Below are 15,353 nucleotides of genomic sequence, written 5' to 3'. Positions count from 1 at the left end.
GTGAAGGAAAAAGGAAGGACGAAAGAAAGGAGGAAAAAGGAGAAAAGGAAAGAAAAAAGAAAGAAAAAGGAAAGAAAAAGGCCAAGATTATCTCCCTGCCAAAGATCAACATCTGGGTAAGCAGAGGCTCAAGGAACACGGGAGAAACAAGAAAGCAGCAAATAATTCCCCCCTTCTTCCCACCAACCCTGGCAGGGCAACGGGTGACACATCAACAGGCAGCAAACCCCGCGCCCTGCTGGCACTGATGATGTCACCTAGTTGGGTCATGAAACGTCCGAGAGAAAAGCACCCAAATTCTACTCCTTTCTAGCACTGACGATATTACCTAGCTGGGCCACGAAACGTCTCAAATCAACAGCAGCACCAAGGGCACCACTGTCCTCCCCTCCCTCCTCCCCGCAAACCCCACTTCCTTCCGGCACTGATGATGTCGCCTAGCTGGGTCATGAAACGCCTGTGAGAAAACCCCCAGGACCCCCCCAGAGGCCCACCCTGAGCTCCAGCTGTCCTCGTCTGCTGGTCTCTACGGAGGGCCCCCAGGGCTTCCTGCCAGGAGCGTCCCCCGCTTTTCCCTTCTGCAGCTTCTGACCTTAATGTTGATCTCCTGAGTGAAGGCGGCCTTCTGCATTTCAAAGGCCCTCTTGGAGTCGGCCACCTTGGTGTCCGCCATGAACTTCACGTCCAGCATCTCCTTCTTGCACTCGGCCTCCTGCAGCGACAAGAAGCACACGGCCGCTCAGCCGGGTCCCCCGGGGCCCTCCAGGGAAGAAGAGGAAGGGCCGGCCCAGGGGGCTTCGCTCACTCCACGTACCCGGATGCCGGCATCTCGCTCGGCCTCGGCCACCCCGATATCGGCATCTCGCTGGACCACGGCAATCTGGGTTTTCCCCAGGGAGCTCAGGTAGCTGACTTTATCGTAGACGTCCTGCAAGGGAAAGAAGGGGGACGGTCAAGGGTGGCTCTGGGCTGGACCCCCCTCAGAAGGGTGAGAAATGCCTCCTCAGCACGTTCCAGAGTCCCCCTGAATTGGGACTTCAACTCCCAGAATGCCTCCCAGCCACTGTGTATGGAACAATTCCCAGAATCCCTCATCCACCATCTGTGGACTTCAACTCCCAGAAGCCCAGTCATTGTGTTTGGACTTCAACTCCCAGAAGCCCAGTCACCATGTTTGGACTTCAACTCCCAGAATCCCTCATCCACTGTGTTTGGACTTCAACTCCCAGAATCCCCCATCCACCGTCTGTGGACTTCAACTCCCAGAAGCCCAGTCACCGTGTTTGGACTTCAACTCCCAGAATCCCTCATCCACCGTCAGTGGACTTCAACTCCCAGAAGCCCAGTCACCGTGTTTGGACTTCAACTCCCAGAAGCCCAGTCACCGTGTTTGGACTTCAACTCCCAGAATCCCTCATCCACCATCAGTGGACTTCAACTCCCAGAAGCCCAGTCACCATGTTTGGACTTCAACTCCCAGAATCCCTCATCCACTGTATGTCAGGCCCCAAACCAAAAATGAGAGGTGGGGATTCTTCCAAGCTGAGCTCTTTAGCGTCTTCAGACCTCTAGAGCAGGGCTGTCCAAACTTGGGAACTTTAAGACTTGTGGACTTCAACTCCCAGAATTCCCCAGCCAGCCACGATCACGTGACCAATTCTCCATGCTGGCTGGGGAATTCTGGGAGTTGAAGCCCACAAGTCTTTTTTTTAAAAAACAATTTTTGTTTTTAAACAATGACAAACATAAAAATAAAATAAAATAAAATAAAAAAGCCATCTTCCATTACAAGTTGTAGAAAGTGTGTCAGATGGTTACAGTATTTCAGTGTTTCTCAACCTTGGCAACTTGAAGATGTCCGGACTTTAACTCCCAGAATTCCCAGCCAGCGAATGCTGGCTGGGGAATTCTGGGAGTTGAAGTCCAGACATCTTCAAGTTGCCAAGGTTGAGAAACACTGCAGTATTTCCATGCATCTCTTCCATAGTCACCACCTGCTTTTCATATCAAATCGCGTATTTTAAATTCACCTGTATTCATGTATGTCACTATTATTACAGCTCAACCTTAATTTGACTATAATTGTTTTTAACGTCCTTTTATATATAATATTCAAAATCTAGAATAGGATTATATAAAAACATTCCATTAAATCTTCCTAAAATCATCCAATCACAATACATCTTTACAACATATTCTAGATAAAGCTTTTAAACCTCCTCTCATAATCTCCATATATTGTTCCTATAAAATTTCATATTATCACACTCATATATCTATATGTATTGTTATCATTATTAATCATTATTTACCTATAGCTATTGTCGCTTCATTTTATACATACTACTAGTAAACCAAATTTAGCTTAATTTTTTATTATACATTTTCATTGCATCAACCTGTATCCCCCAGAAATAGTACGGTCTTATATCTCTTGCCATTTGCAGCATTAATGTTCTAGTTACTTTCTCAATAAATCTTATATAAACCTCCCGTGGCCACATGCTGTTCCTTTCATATGTCACAAAAGCTTGAAACCAGACATCTGCTCTTTCCATCAGCTTATCTTTGGTTATCACTAGTGCTTCTATCAAGATTTCTCTTCTTATCTCCGCCAATTTTTCTCTCTTTTCTTCTCCTGTGCTTTGAAGCCTGGGGTAGAGTTCCCAAGTTTGGACAAGCCCTGCTGGATTGAAGCCTCGACTCTCTGGGAGCTATTAGGGAGGAGCCGTCTTCCCCCCTCCTCTTTCTCTCCCCTAGGCTCTCTGGGGGGCTCCCCCTCCCTCCTGACCAAAGGCTCCCCGCCCTCCGCGCCTCATCCCCTCCTACCTTGATAGTGAAGCTGAGGATCTCGATGCCCATCCTGCCCACATCCGGCGCTGCCACCTCCCGCACCAGCTTGGCAAACTGGTCTCGGTCCTGATAGATCTGTTCCACCGTCAGAGTGCCTGCAAGGCCGAGCATTTATTTTATTATTTATTTATTAATAAAATTTATAGGCCGCCCAATCCCGGAGGACTCCGGGCGGCTTACAAAAAGAAGGAAAGAAGTAATAAAAATAAGAGAAACATGCAGCCACAAAACACACACACGTGTAGAAAAACACAAACACTAACAGCCGAGACGGAGGGAGGGGGGGCAACTCCCAAAAGGGACTCCGTTGCCTGGGTTTGCAGGCGGTTACTGACAGTCCTCGACTTACAAGTGTTCACTTAGTGACTGTTCGAAATTACAACAGCACTGAAAAACGTCGGGTGAGAGGTTTTCACACAGGTGATCCCCCTGGAGCATCCCCAGGGTCACGTGATCAGAATTGGGACACTTGGCAACTTGGCACGTATTTATGACAGCTGCAACTAACCCCCTTGGCAGCCTTCTGACAAGCAGAATGGGAGAGTGGGAAGGGACCTCGGAGGTCTTCTAGTCCAACCCCCTGCTCCAGCCGGAGACCCTAGATCCGTGATGGCGAAGGTTTGGCACGTGTGCCACAGGTGGCATGCAGAGCCCTCTCTGTGGGCATGCCAGCTCTCGCCCCAGCTCAGCTCCACTGTGCATGTGCTTGCGCCTCCCGCCAGCCAGCTGATTTTCAGGTCTCTGCAGTGCATGCACGGTGTGTGTGTGTGTGAGGTGCATGTGGGAGATGCATGCGCATGGGTCATGCACGCATGTATGGGAGGCGTGGGGAGTGACAGTGCGCCCCCCATGCTCTGTTTTTGGTCTTCAGGGAGGCTCACTGGGCCCAAAATGGGGCATGCGTGGGGGGTTGTGGGTGAGGGTCGTGCACAGGGGGGAGGGTACACGTGTATGTGTTGTTGTGTGCCCTTTCAGCTCGCAACGACAAAAAGGTTAGCCATCCCTGCCCTCTACCATTCCGGACAAATGGTTGTCCAGTCTCTTCTTTAAAACTTCCAGTGATGGAGCACCCACAGCTTCCGGTGGCAAGTAGTTCCACTGGTCCTCACTGTTATTTCTCCTTAACTCTACCTTGCTGCTCTCCTTATCTTTCATCCATTGCTTCTCATCTTTCCTCCTAGTGCTCTGGAGAATAGGCGGACCCTCCCTCTGCTATGGGACAGCCTCTCAACTGTCGGGACATTATCATGTCTCCCCCCCCGGGTCCTTCTTTTCAAACTAGACCTACCCAGTTCCTGCAACCGTTCTTCATATGTTTTAATTTCCATGCATTTAATCCTCTTTCTTGCTCTTCTCTGCACTCTTTCCAGAGTCTCCACATCTGTTTTTTACATCGTGGCGACCAAAACTGGATGCAAATATTCCAAGTGTGGCCTTACCAAGGCCTTATAAAGTGGTATTAACCCTTCACGGGATCTTGATTCTCTCCCTCTGTTGATGCAGCCTAGAACTGTGTTGGCTTTTTTGGCAGCTGCTGCACACGGCTGGCTCCTATTTTAATGGTTGTCCACTAGGACTCCAAGATCCCCCTCACAGTTGCTATTGAGTCAGATATGCCACCTATTCTTCTTGGATGAGAAGCTAAATGTTTTCAAGGGGGGGGAAAAAAACTCCGATCACCTTTTGGAAAAAGCATCTTTGGGGCAACCATGACCTGGACGGCTGACTATCTCCAGACGCATCTACCATCCTAAGTTCACCTGGCCTCACAAGGCAGAGCACCCTCAAAGCCAGGAGTTTGGGGTTCAGGTGGAGGGCCCTGCAGGCCATTTACTGTTTACTGTTTATTAAATTTATAGGCCGCCCAATCCCAAAGGACTCCGGGCGGCTTACAGAAACAAGAATTTAAAAAAATTTAAAAATGGATTAAACAACAAATAAAACACAACAATTTTAAAAGAGACACAACATGCACCCAATCTAAGGGGGCTGGACCTCAATCCAGAGGTCAACAGCCCCAGGCCTGCCGGAATAGCCAGGTTTTAATAGCTTTACGGAAGGCCATGAGAGTGGGTAGGGTCCGGATCTCTGGGGGCAGCTCATTCCAAAGGGCCGGAGCAGCCACAGAGAAGGCCCTACTCCGAGGCGTCGCCAGCCGGCATTATCCAGCTGATGGCACCTGCAGAAGGCCCATCTTGTGCAATCTTATCGGTCTTAGGGAGGTGTGCTGCCAAATACCTCCAATAGACCGATCAGATCCCACAGATTAGGCCTCCTCCGAATTCCATCCGCCGGCCAGTGCCGACTGGCGACTACCCAGAGGAGAGCCTTCTCTGTGGCTGCTCCGACCCTCTGGAACGAACTCCCCGTGGAGATTCGCACCCTCACCACCCTCCAGGCCTTCCGCAAAGCCCTCAAAACCTGGCTGTTCCGACAGGCCTGGGGCTAAAGAGCTGTTGCCCCCGTCTTGAATGGTATGACTGCTGTGTGTTTTTAAATTATATATTGTTATGCTTGTTTTTTAAATTTTTTGTCTGTATCCCCCTTCCCCGGTTCGAGTTGTGAGCCGCCCTGAGTCCCCTTCGGGGGAAAAGGGCGGCATATAAATACAAAAATACAATAAACTGAAACTTTTCAGAAGGCCATGAGAGTGGGAAGGGTCCGGATCTCTGTGGGCAGCTCATTCCATAGGGCCAGAGCGGCAACAGAGAAGGCCCTGCTCCGAGGCGTCGCCAGCCGGCATTGTCCAGCTGATGGCACCTGCAGAAGGCCCATCCTGTGTGATCTTATCGGTGTTAGGGAGGTGTGCGGCAGAAGACCGTAGATTTATTCATGACTGCTGTAAGCCATCTCCCCCCCGGCCGATACGCACCCAGGATGGACCGGAGGTGTCCCTCCAAGGTCTGCAGAACGACGTTCTTGATGTCCTGCACGTTCTTCCCCAAGAACTGCTCACAAGCGACGGCCAAGAGCTCCTTGTCGGTCATTATTTTCACCTGCAGGCCGAAGGGAGGCAGCATGAGAAGGGCCGGCGGCTCAGCCGGAGGTAGTGGACAATTGCTTGGCTTTTAGGAATCCTGGCTCGGCCGGACTGGCTTCCCAAAGGCCGGCCAGAGGAGAGGGAACCCCCTCAGCCAGCCCAGATACCAGGAGAAGGACCCAAGGAGAGGAATGGGCTGCCCTCCAACGTGGGCACAAAAGCGGTGAATTCAGGCGAAACCTCCTTAGGGACTTGTGTGCTGCTACGTTCAAGTGGGTTCTATTTTAAAGAGAGTCCCCGCCCCCACTCCCCGGCACAAAAGGGGGTGCTTCCAATTAACTAGACCAGTACGGGAGGTCCCCAACTTACAACAGACTGCTCAAAGTTACAACGGCACTGAAAACCACTGCCGTTTCACACTTGTGGCCGGTGGAGGATTCCCCGTGATCAAAATTTGCAGCTGGCTCCTATTTACAACGGTCGCATTGTCCCGGGTATGTGACGTGATCCCCTTTTGCAACCTTCTGACGAGCGAAGTCAATGGAGAAGCCAGATTCACTTAGCAAGTTTGGGGACTAATCTAAGCACTGCCCTGATTTGCTTAACAACGGCCATGAAATGGGGCAAAATTGTCTTCAACAGCTGTCTCACTTAGCAGTGAAAATTTTGGGCTCAATTGTGGTCGTAAGTCGAGGTCTACCAGTGTTTTTGTCAACCTTATAAACTTTTTAAGATCGGAGGACTTCAACTCCCAGAATTCTCCAGCCAGCAGGCTGGGGAATTCTGGGAGCTGAAGTCCACATATCTTAAAAAGTTTATAATTGTGAAAAATATTGCTCTATTTGAACTGAGGGATCATTTCTATACTGTCCCCCAAGACCTGTGGCTTCGTATAGATATTAAATCCCTATTTCTTTTTGGCCACTTGAAGATGGGTGGACTTCAACTCCCACAATGCTCCAGCTTGCTAGCTTCTCAATTTCCTGCTGGCTGGGGAATTCTGGGAGTTGAAGTCCACCTATCTTGAAAGTTTGTAAGTTGAAAAATATTGGTCTATTACTCTATTTGAACTGATGGGCCATTCTACACTGCCCCTCAGATCTGGGGTGCTTGGGCGCCCCAGGTGCCCCCGACATGAGTGACATCAAACTGGCCATGCCCCCCCCGGACACCCCCCACCCCCGTTCAAACACAGCCCTGATGCGGACCTCAATGAAATTGAGTTTTACGTCCCTGATATAATGTTAAATCCCCATTTCCTTGGCCACGCAAAGATGGGTGGACTTCATCACCCACAGTGCTCCAGCTGGCTGCTTTCCTGAGTTCCTGCTGGTGGGGAATTCTGGGAGTTGAAGTCCACCCACCTCCAAATGGGCAAGATTGATAGTCCAGGCAAAAATCAGTACCACATTCTATGGTTAAGCCTCTTTTTATGCTTCTCTTCCTCCCACAGCCCTTGCCCGGCTGCCTTGGCTTCCTTAATTTAATTTAATTTAATTTAATTTAAGCAAGGCCTTTTCCCACCCTCTCAATCGTGCCCCCCCTTCCCTATCCCCCACTTTCGGGACCTCATGATTATTCTGCAAACATAGCAAAGGGGAGATACAGGTAGTCCTTGACTTATAACGGTTTGCTTAGGGACCATTCGGCTCAGAGGTAGGTTGCTCCTGGTTCGGGCGAACCGGTAGTAGCGGGAGACTCCACCCCCCCCCCCCGCCCAGACGCTTCTGCGCATGCACAGAAGAATTGTGCGTGCACCAGTAGGAAAAAAAAAGTGGAAACCCACCACCCCTGGAAAAAAAGGGGCTTATAACCATTCCCCCCCCCCCCATTTATGAGCACTGCAGAATCCCCGCTGCAAAATCCAGACCCTTGGCAACGGACTCATATTTATGACGGTCGCAGTGTCGTGAAGCCGCTTTTGCGACCGTCTGACAATCAAAGCCGATGGGGAAATTGGATTCGCTTAACAACCCTGTTACCCAACTTAAGAACCGCTGGCATGAAAGGGTCGTAAAACGGGAGAAAAACTCACTCCACGTCCGTTTTGCTTAGTAACAGAAGTTTTGGCTTCCGCTGTGGTCGTAAGTCGAGGACTACCCGTATTTTGGGATCAAGGCAAGGAATCCAGAAGAGGAGGGGCTCTGCTAAAACTGTGCAGGGGTCAGTAAATGGGTCAATTTCCTGCCTTGGGAAGAGGGTTAGGCTAGGTGACCTCCAAAGCCCCTTCCAGCCTTAGTTCACCTTGGTTCAATTCTGAGAGCCAGTGACGAAGATGGGCAGCCTCAGAAACTCAACACATACATGAATTTTGAAGCCGGCCTCTTCAGTTTGACAAGGTTCCCTCCTAAACACAGGCTGCAGGCAGTATTCAACTTATGTCCGTTTTGTTTAGCGCCCGTCAGCAGTGCAAAAACACTGACTTGTGACTGGCCGACGCAGCATCCCCGTGATCCAAATTTGGGCATGGGGCAAACCAGCATTTAACATGATCGCAGCATGCCTGGGGGGGTTAGGGGATTGTCAACAAGCAAAATCAATGGAGAATCCAGCCGGATTTAGGACATGGAATAGACAGGGTTGGAAGGGACCTTAAAGGACTTCTAGTCCAGCCCTCATCAGGGGTCTCCAACCATGGCCACTTTTAAGCCTTGGGGACTGGAGACTTTTAATGACCCCATAATCCCTTGTGGGGTGGAGTCTGGGCAACTGAATGAAGCTAGCAGAGTTTCATGGCCAGATGCCTTTCCTGTTGCCATTGCGGAGTTTTGTTCAGCAGATATATTCTCTATATCACTCCCGACACACACTTCCTGGCTGCATGTGGTGCTACACAACCGCAACTGATTGGCTTAACAACCATGGCAGGAAAAGATGGTAAAAACCAGCCATGATTTTCCCTAAACCGCTGTCTTGCCTAGCGAGCTTAATTCTCCTCCCAACTGCGGTCGTAAGTCAAGGACAATCTGTATACACTGAAACCCTAGGAGAGAACAATCAAAGGTGGTTAAATTGGCTAGAAAATCAGGCCCAGGTGCATACCACCAGGTACATGTCCAGGGGATGGACCACGGAGGGGCGTGGCCTTGGCACTCTTCCAGGATCAAGGATGGAGGCGTGGGGGGGGATTTGCAAAAGCCCCCCTCTGATTCCATCAGGCCCGGATAACCCAAAAGGAAACCACTCAAGTGAGAATGCTCTGCACATCTGTCCAGAATCCAGATGTTGTTGCCAGCAGCTGCTATGGAATTGAGGGGAAATTTCCTGACAGTGAGGACAATTAGCCAGTGGAACAGCTTGCCACCAGACATTGCAGGTGCACCATCACTGGAGGTTTTTAAGAAGAGACTGGATAGAAATGGTAGAGGTTCTCCTGCTTGAGCAGGGGGCTGGACTAGAAGACCTCCAAGATCCCTTCTAGATCCTGCCCTCCCAAACCTGGTCCGTAACATGAACAGAGGGCAGGTCGGTAGGAAAGACCAGGATTAGCCTAGCTGCCACTAATACAGGTAGTCCTCGATTTACGACCTCTTATTTAGTGACTGTTCGAAATTACAATGGGGATTGAAAAAAAGTGATTTATGATGGGTTTTTCACACTTAACGACCATTGCAACGTTCCATAGGTTGATTGTTCTCACTGTCAGAAAGAACCTCCTTATTTCCAGGTTGAATCTCTCCTTGGTCAGTTTCCATCCATTCCTCCTTCTCTGGCCTTCAAAGGCTTTGGAGAATAGCTTGACCCCCTTCCTCCTCTCTGGGGCAGCCCCTCAAATATTGGAAGATGCTCCCCTGTCTCCCCTGGTCCTTCTCTTCCCTCGACTAGCCAGGCCCAGTTCCTGCAACTATTCTTCATATTAGAGATTACAGATGAACAGAGTTGGAAGGGACCTTGGAGGTCATCTAGTCCAAGCAGGAGACCCTACACCATTTCTGACCGATGGCAGCCCAGTCTCTTCTTGAAAGCCTCCAGGGATGAAGCTCCCACAACTTCTGAAGGCAACTTGAAAGCTCCCACAACTTCTGAATAACAATAACAGAATAACAGAGTTGGAAGGGACCTTGGAGATCATCTAGTCCAGCCCCCTGCCCAAGCAGGAGATCCTACACTGTTTCTGACCGAGGGCCAGTCTCTTCTTGTTCCTGTTTAGTTTCCATCCATTATTCGTTCTCTGGCCTTCAGGAGCTTTGGAGAACAGCTGGACCCCCTTCCTCCTCTCTGTGGCAGCCCCTGCATCTTATCAGAAGATGCTCTCCTCTCTCCCCTGGCCCTTCTCTTCCCTAGACTAGCCAGGCCCAGTTCCTGCAACCGTTCATATGTTTGAGCCTCCAATCATCCTCTCATCATCCTGGTTGCTCTTCTCTGCCCTCTTTCCAGAGTCTCCACATCTTTTTTATATTGTGATGACCAAAGCTGGACGCAGGGTTCCAGGTGGGGCCTTAATAAGCCTTTATAGAGATTAGTATCTTCCTTGATCTTGATTGAATCCCTCTGTTAATGCAATTTAGGATGGCGTTGGCATTTTTGGCTGCCGCGGCACACACCTGGCTCACATTTAAGGGACCGTCCACTAAGACCCCCAGATCCTTCACAGTTCCTACTGTTAAGCCTGGTTTCACCCAGTCTATATGTGCAGTTCCAGCAGGACTGGGGTGACAGCCGAGGGCTGCTCCCCAGGGCTCGAGATCCAGACTGGGGCCTGGATAGCAGCAGAGATGGTCTCTTTCTATCCCTTATGCCCTACTCTGCACCTTAAATCGGGGTTAGCAGCTTTTGAGACTTGTGGACTTCAACTCCCAGAATTCCCCAGCCAGCAAGGGGAATTTGATGGATATCACATATTCCAGCTTTCAAATCATGTGTTTCCTTAAAAATAAGACCCAATGGGAAAAATAAGCCCTAACGTGATTTTTCAGGATGCTCATAAGCCCCACTGCAAAAATTAAGCCCCAGTTAACTGTCAGCCAGATAGGTGCATTTAGTACCGTATTTCCCTGAAAATAAGGGCTAACTTTTAAGGAAGCCCCAATGCGCCTTTTGGAACAAAAATGTATAAGATCCGGTCTTATTTTCAGGGAAACACGGGGTGTCAGTCATGTATGGCATAAAGCTACTCATTACTGGTGACATGTTGGCCTTAATACAGGTAGTCCTCAACTTAACAGTTCATTTAGTCAAAGTTACAATGGTAATACGTAACTTATAAGGGAAGGGGTGGCTCAGTGGCTAAGACGCTGAGCTTGTTGATCAGAAAGGCCGGAAGTTCGGCGGTTCAAATCCCTAGCGCCGCATAACGGAGTGAGCTCCCGTGACTTGTCCCAGCTTCTGCCAACCGAGCAGTTCGAAAGCAGGTAAAAAGTGCAAGTAGAAAAATAGGAGCCACCTTTGGTGGGAAGGGAACAGCCTTCCGTGCGCCTTCAGGCGTTGAGTCATGCCGGCCACATGACCATGGAGACGTCTTCGGACAGCGCTAGCTCTTCGGCTTTGAAACGGAGATGAGCAGCGGCCCCTGGAGTCGGGAACGACTGGCACAGGTGTGCCAGGGGAACCTTTTACTTTTTTACCTAAGTAACTTATGACCATTTTTCACACTTACAACCATTGCAGCATCTCCAATGATCACGTGATCAAAATCCAAATGCTTGGCAACTGGCTTGTACTTAGGACGGTTCAGGCAGCGCCCCGGGGGTCACGTGATCCGCTTTTGCGACCTTGTGACCAGCAGTCAATGGGGAAGCCGGATTCATTCGACAACCGTGTGACTCACTTAACAACTGCAATGATTCACTTAACAAGAAGTGGCAAGAAAGGCTGTAAAATAGGACAAAATTCTCTTGCCTCACTTAGCAACAAAAATTGGGCCCAATTGTGGTCGTAAGTCGAGGACTACCTGCATACTAATTCACGGTTGACATGGTCTAAATATATTCCCATCCCAACCTGTAGTAAATTCTATAATCTCATAGCTGGGATGTGGGGTTTTTGTGTCTTTATTTCCTACGTATGTTATTATTTGTGAAATGCTACAGAGTTTTTTTTCCATTTGTGTTTGTTTTGCCTATCTGAAGTTTCTTTTTTCTGTCTTTAGCAAAAACACATTTTTTTCCTATTTTTCCCCACGGGGTGCTCAGCATGGATGTAAGCAACCTCTCCACAGGTACCGTATTTTTCGGAGTATAAGACGCACCAGGATTTTCAAGAGGTAAATTTAAAAAAAAAAAAAAGGTTTTTGCACTCTGCAGGCCTCCCAAAACCACTGCAAGCCTCGTTTTTTGTGAAAACGGAGCATGCAGAGAGTTTTAAGAGGCCTGCAAAGTGCCCCTGGGGGCTGGGGTGGGGGCATTTTTCGCTCATTTGTACCCTCCCCAGCCTCCAGGAGCACTTTGCAGGCCTCTTAAAACTCTCTGCATGCTCCGTTTTTGCAAAGGGGGCGGGGTTTCGGGAGGCCAAAAATGCTGTATTCAGTGTATAAGAGGCACCCTTTGCAACACAAACTGTTCCACTGATTAATTGTTCTCACTGTCAGGAATTCCTCCTCAGTTCTAGGTTGCTTCTCTCCTTGATTAGTTTCCACCCATTGCTTCTTGTTCTGCCCTCAGGTGCCTTGGAGAATAGCTTGACTCCCTCTTCTTTGGGGCAACCCCTGAGATATTGGAAGACTGCTCTCCTGTCTCCCCTGGTCCTTCTTTTCATTCAACTAGACCTACCCAGTTCCTGCAACCGTTCTTCATATGTTTGAGCCTCCAGTCCCCTCATCCTCTTTCTTGCTCTTCTCTGCCCTCTTTCCAGAGTCTCCGCATCTCTTCTACATTGAATTGTTTTAAATTTTTGCCAGTTCACATTTTTATTTCTCCCTCTTTGGCATCCGTTCCTGAATGCTTCTATGCCACCCCTTCTTCGGTATTAATGTAGCTCTTCTCCCGCCGTGAGTTGGCCGTGGGGAGTGGTCCTAGACCCAGGGGCCTTGGGTTAGAGTAGGACGAAAAAGGAGATCCCTTCTTTTAAATAATCCTACAGTAGTTTGGGTTGTATCGCTAGCCCTTCAATTACTGTGGATCTGGCTGAAGGTAGCTGGCTGGGGGATTCTGGGAGTTGAAGTCCACCCCTCTTAAAAGTTGCCAAAGGTAAGAACTGCTGGTCTAATCAAACCCCTGAAAATAAAAAAAAACAGGCATCAAGGAAGTTGCAGACAAAGAGAAATCCCAGCTCCCTGTGGGAAATAGGCCTCATCCCATCAGCCTCTTAGAAGGTCTTCCCACAGAGGAATTTCCATCTCAGTCCTTCATTTTTAAACATCCCTAGGATTAGGAAGGGACCAACGGTGCGGGCCCAATCCGGTGCACCAGCTAGCACCCCAAAGAGGAAATAAACGGGGCCCATGGTGCCCTCTGAGCTGCGTGGTTTTCTTGCAAACGTTTCATGACCCAACTAGGTAATGTCATCAGTGCTAGAAGGGAATGAGCTTTGCTCTCTGTATATATATATATACAGAGTATATATATATATACATATATATATATATACACAAGGGATTTGGAGAGAACATTCGCGGCTCCTGGTTGAAGTTGTGGGGTCCTTCATGCTCTCTGGGCTTGGTGGATTCCTTGCGGGCGTTTCATGATTCAACTAGGTGACATTGTCAGGGCTAGAAGGGAGGAGGAGGAGGGAGGAGGAGACGAGAACCATGGAGGGACCTTAGTGCTCTCTGAGCTGGGTGGTTTTCTTGCAGACATTTCATGACCCAACTGGGGAACGTCATCAGTGCTCGAAGGGAGTGGGTGTGTGGAGTGGAAGAGGAGGAAGTAGAAGAGGAGCAGAAACGTGGAGTCCCTGATGCTTCTCTGAGCTGGGATGTTATCTTGTAGATGTTTCATGACCCAACTAGGTAACGTCATCAGTGCTGGGAGGGAGGGGGGTTTGGGGAGAGGAGGAGGAGGAGGAGGAGGAGGATGAAGACAGTGGGGTCCTCGGTGCTCTTTGAGCTTGGTTTTCTTCTTGCCGAGGTGAGAGGTGGCGCAGTGGTTAGAGTGCAGTACTGCAGGCCACTTCAGCTGACTGTTATCTGCAGTTCAGCGGTTCAAATCTCACCGGCTCAGGGTTGACTCAGCCTTCCATCCTTCCGAGGTGGGTGAAATGAGGACCCGGATTGTTGTTGGGGGTGATATGCTGACTCTGTAAACCGCTTAGAGAGGGCTGAAAGCCCCATGAAGCGCTATATAAGTCTAACTGCTATTGCTATCTATCTATCTATCTATCTATCTATCTATCTATCTATCTATCTATCTATCTATTTATCTATCTTACTTTCTCTTTCATATCTATCTATCTATCTATCTATCTATCATCTATCTATCTATCTATCTATCTATCTATCTATCTATCTATCTATCTATCTATCTATCTATCTATCTATCTATCTATCTATCTAGAAATGAGGACCCAGACTGTGGGGACAATATGCTGACTCTGTAAACCGCTTAGAGAGGGCTGAAAGCCCCATGAAGCGCTATATAAGTCTAACTGCTATTGCTATCTATCTATCTATCTATCTATCTATCTATCTATCTATCTGTCATCTATCTATCATCTATCTATCTATCTATCTATCTATCTATCTATCTATCTATCTATCTATCTATCTATCTATCTATCTATCTATCTATCTATCTGAAATGAGGACCCAGACTGTGGGGGCGATATGCTGACTCTGTAAACCACTTAGAGAGGGCTGAAAGCCCTATGAAGCGCTATATAAGTCTAACTGCTATTGCTATCTATCTATCTATCTATCTATCTATCTATCTATCTATCTATCTATTTATCTATCTTACTTTCTCTTTCATATCTATCTATCTATCTATCTATCATCTATCTATCTATCTATCTATCTATCTATCTATCTATCTATCTATCTATCTATCTATCTATCTATCTATCTATCTATCTATCTAGAAATGAGGACCCAGACTGTGGGGACAATATGCTGACTCTGTAAACCGCTTAGAGAGGGCTGAAAGCCCCATGAAGCGCTATATAAGTCTAACTGCTATTGCTATCTATCTATCTATCTATCTATCTATCTATCTATCTGTCATCTATCTATCTATCTATCTATCTATCTATCTATCTATCTATCTATCTATCTATCTATCTATCTATCTGAAATGAGGACCCAGACTGTGGGGGCGATATGCTGACTCTGTAAACCGCTTAGAGAGGGCTGAAAGCCCCATGAAGCGCTATATAAGTCTAACTGCTATTGCTATCTATCTATCTATCTATCTATCTATCTATCTATCTGTCATCTATCTATCATCTATCTATCTATCTATCTATCTATCTATCTATCTATCTATCTATCTATCTATCTATCTATCTATCTATCTATCTATCTATCTGAAATGAGGACCCAGACTGTGGGGGCGATATGCTGACTCTGTAAACCACTTAGAGAGGGCTGAAAGCCCTATGAAGCGGTAGATAAGTCGAACTGCTATTGCTATTGCAGACATTTCATGAC

General features: G+C 48.2%; 1 protein-coding gene across 1 annotated transcript in view; it reads right to left on the bottom strand.

Annotated features, from left to right (window-relative positions):
* The window catches only part of LOC116507819 (flotillin-2-like), a 44,208-nt gene that overhangs the window by 465 nt on the left and 28,390 nt on the right, over positions 1-15,353 (bottom strand). Inside the window, exons 4-7 of the mRNA XM_032216153.1 lie at positions 5,726-5,849; positions 2,830-2,948; positions 815-928; positions 593-712 (exon numbers count right to left, since the gene is read on the bottom strand). Coding sequence (XP_032072044.1) covers positions 593-712; positions 815-928; positions 2,830-2,948; positions 5,726-5,849 — 477 coding nt within the window. The remainder of the gene's footprint in view (positions 1-592; positions 713-814; positions 929-2,829; positions 2,949-5,725; positions 5,850-15,353) is intronic.

Source organism: Thamnophis elegans, chromosome 4, assembly GCF_009769535.1.
Source record: "Thamnophis elegans isolate rThaEle1 chromosome 4, rThaEle1.pri, whole genome shotgun sequence".
Lineage (NCBI taxonomy): Eukaryota > Metazoa > Chordata > Lepidosauria > Squamata > Colubridae > Thamnophis > Thamnophis elegans.
This window is presented reverse-complemented; position numbering and strand designations above follow the sequence as displayed.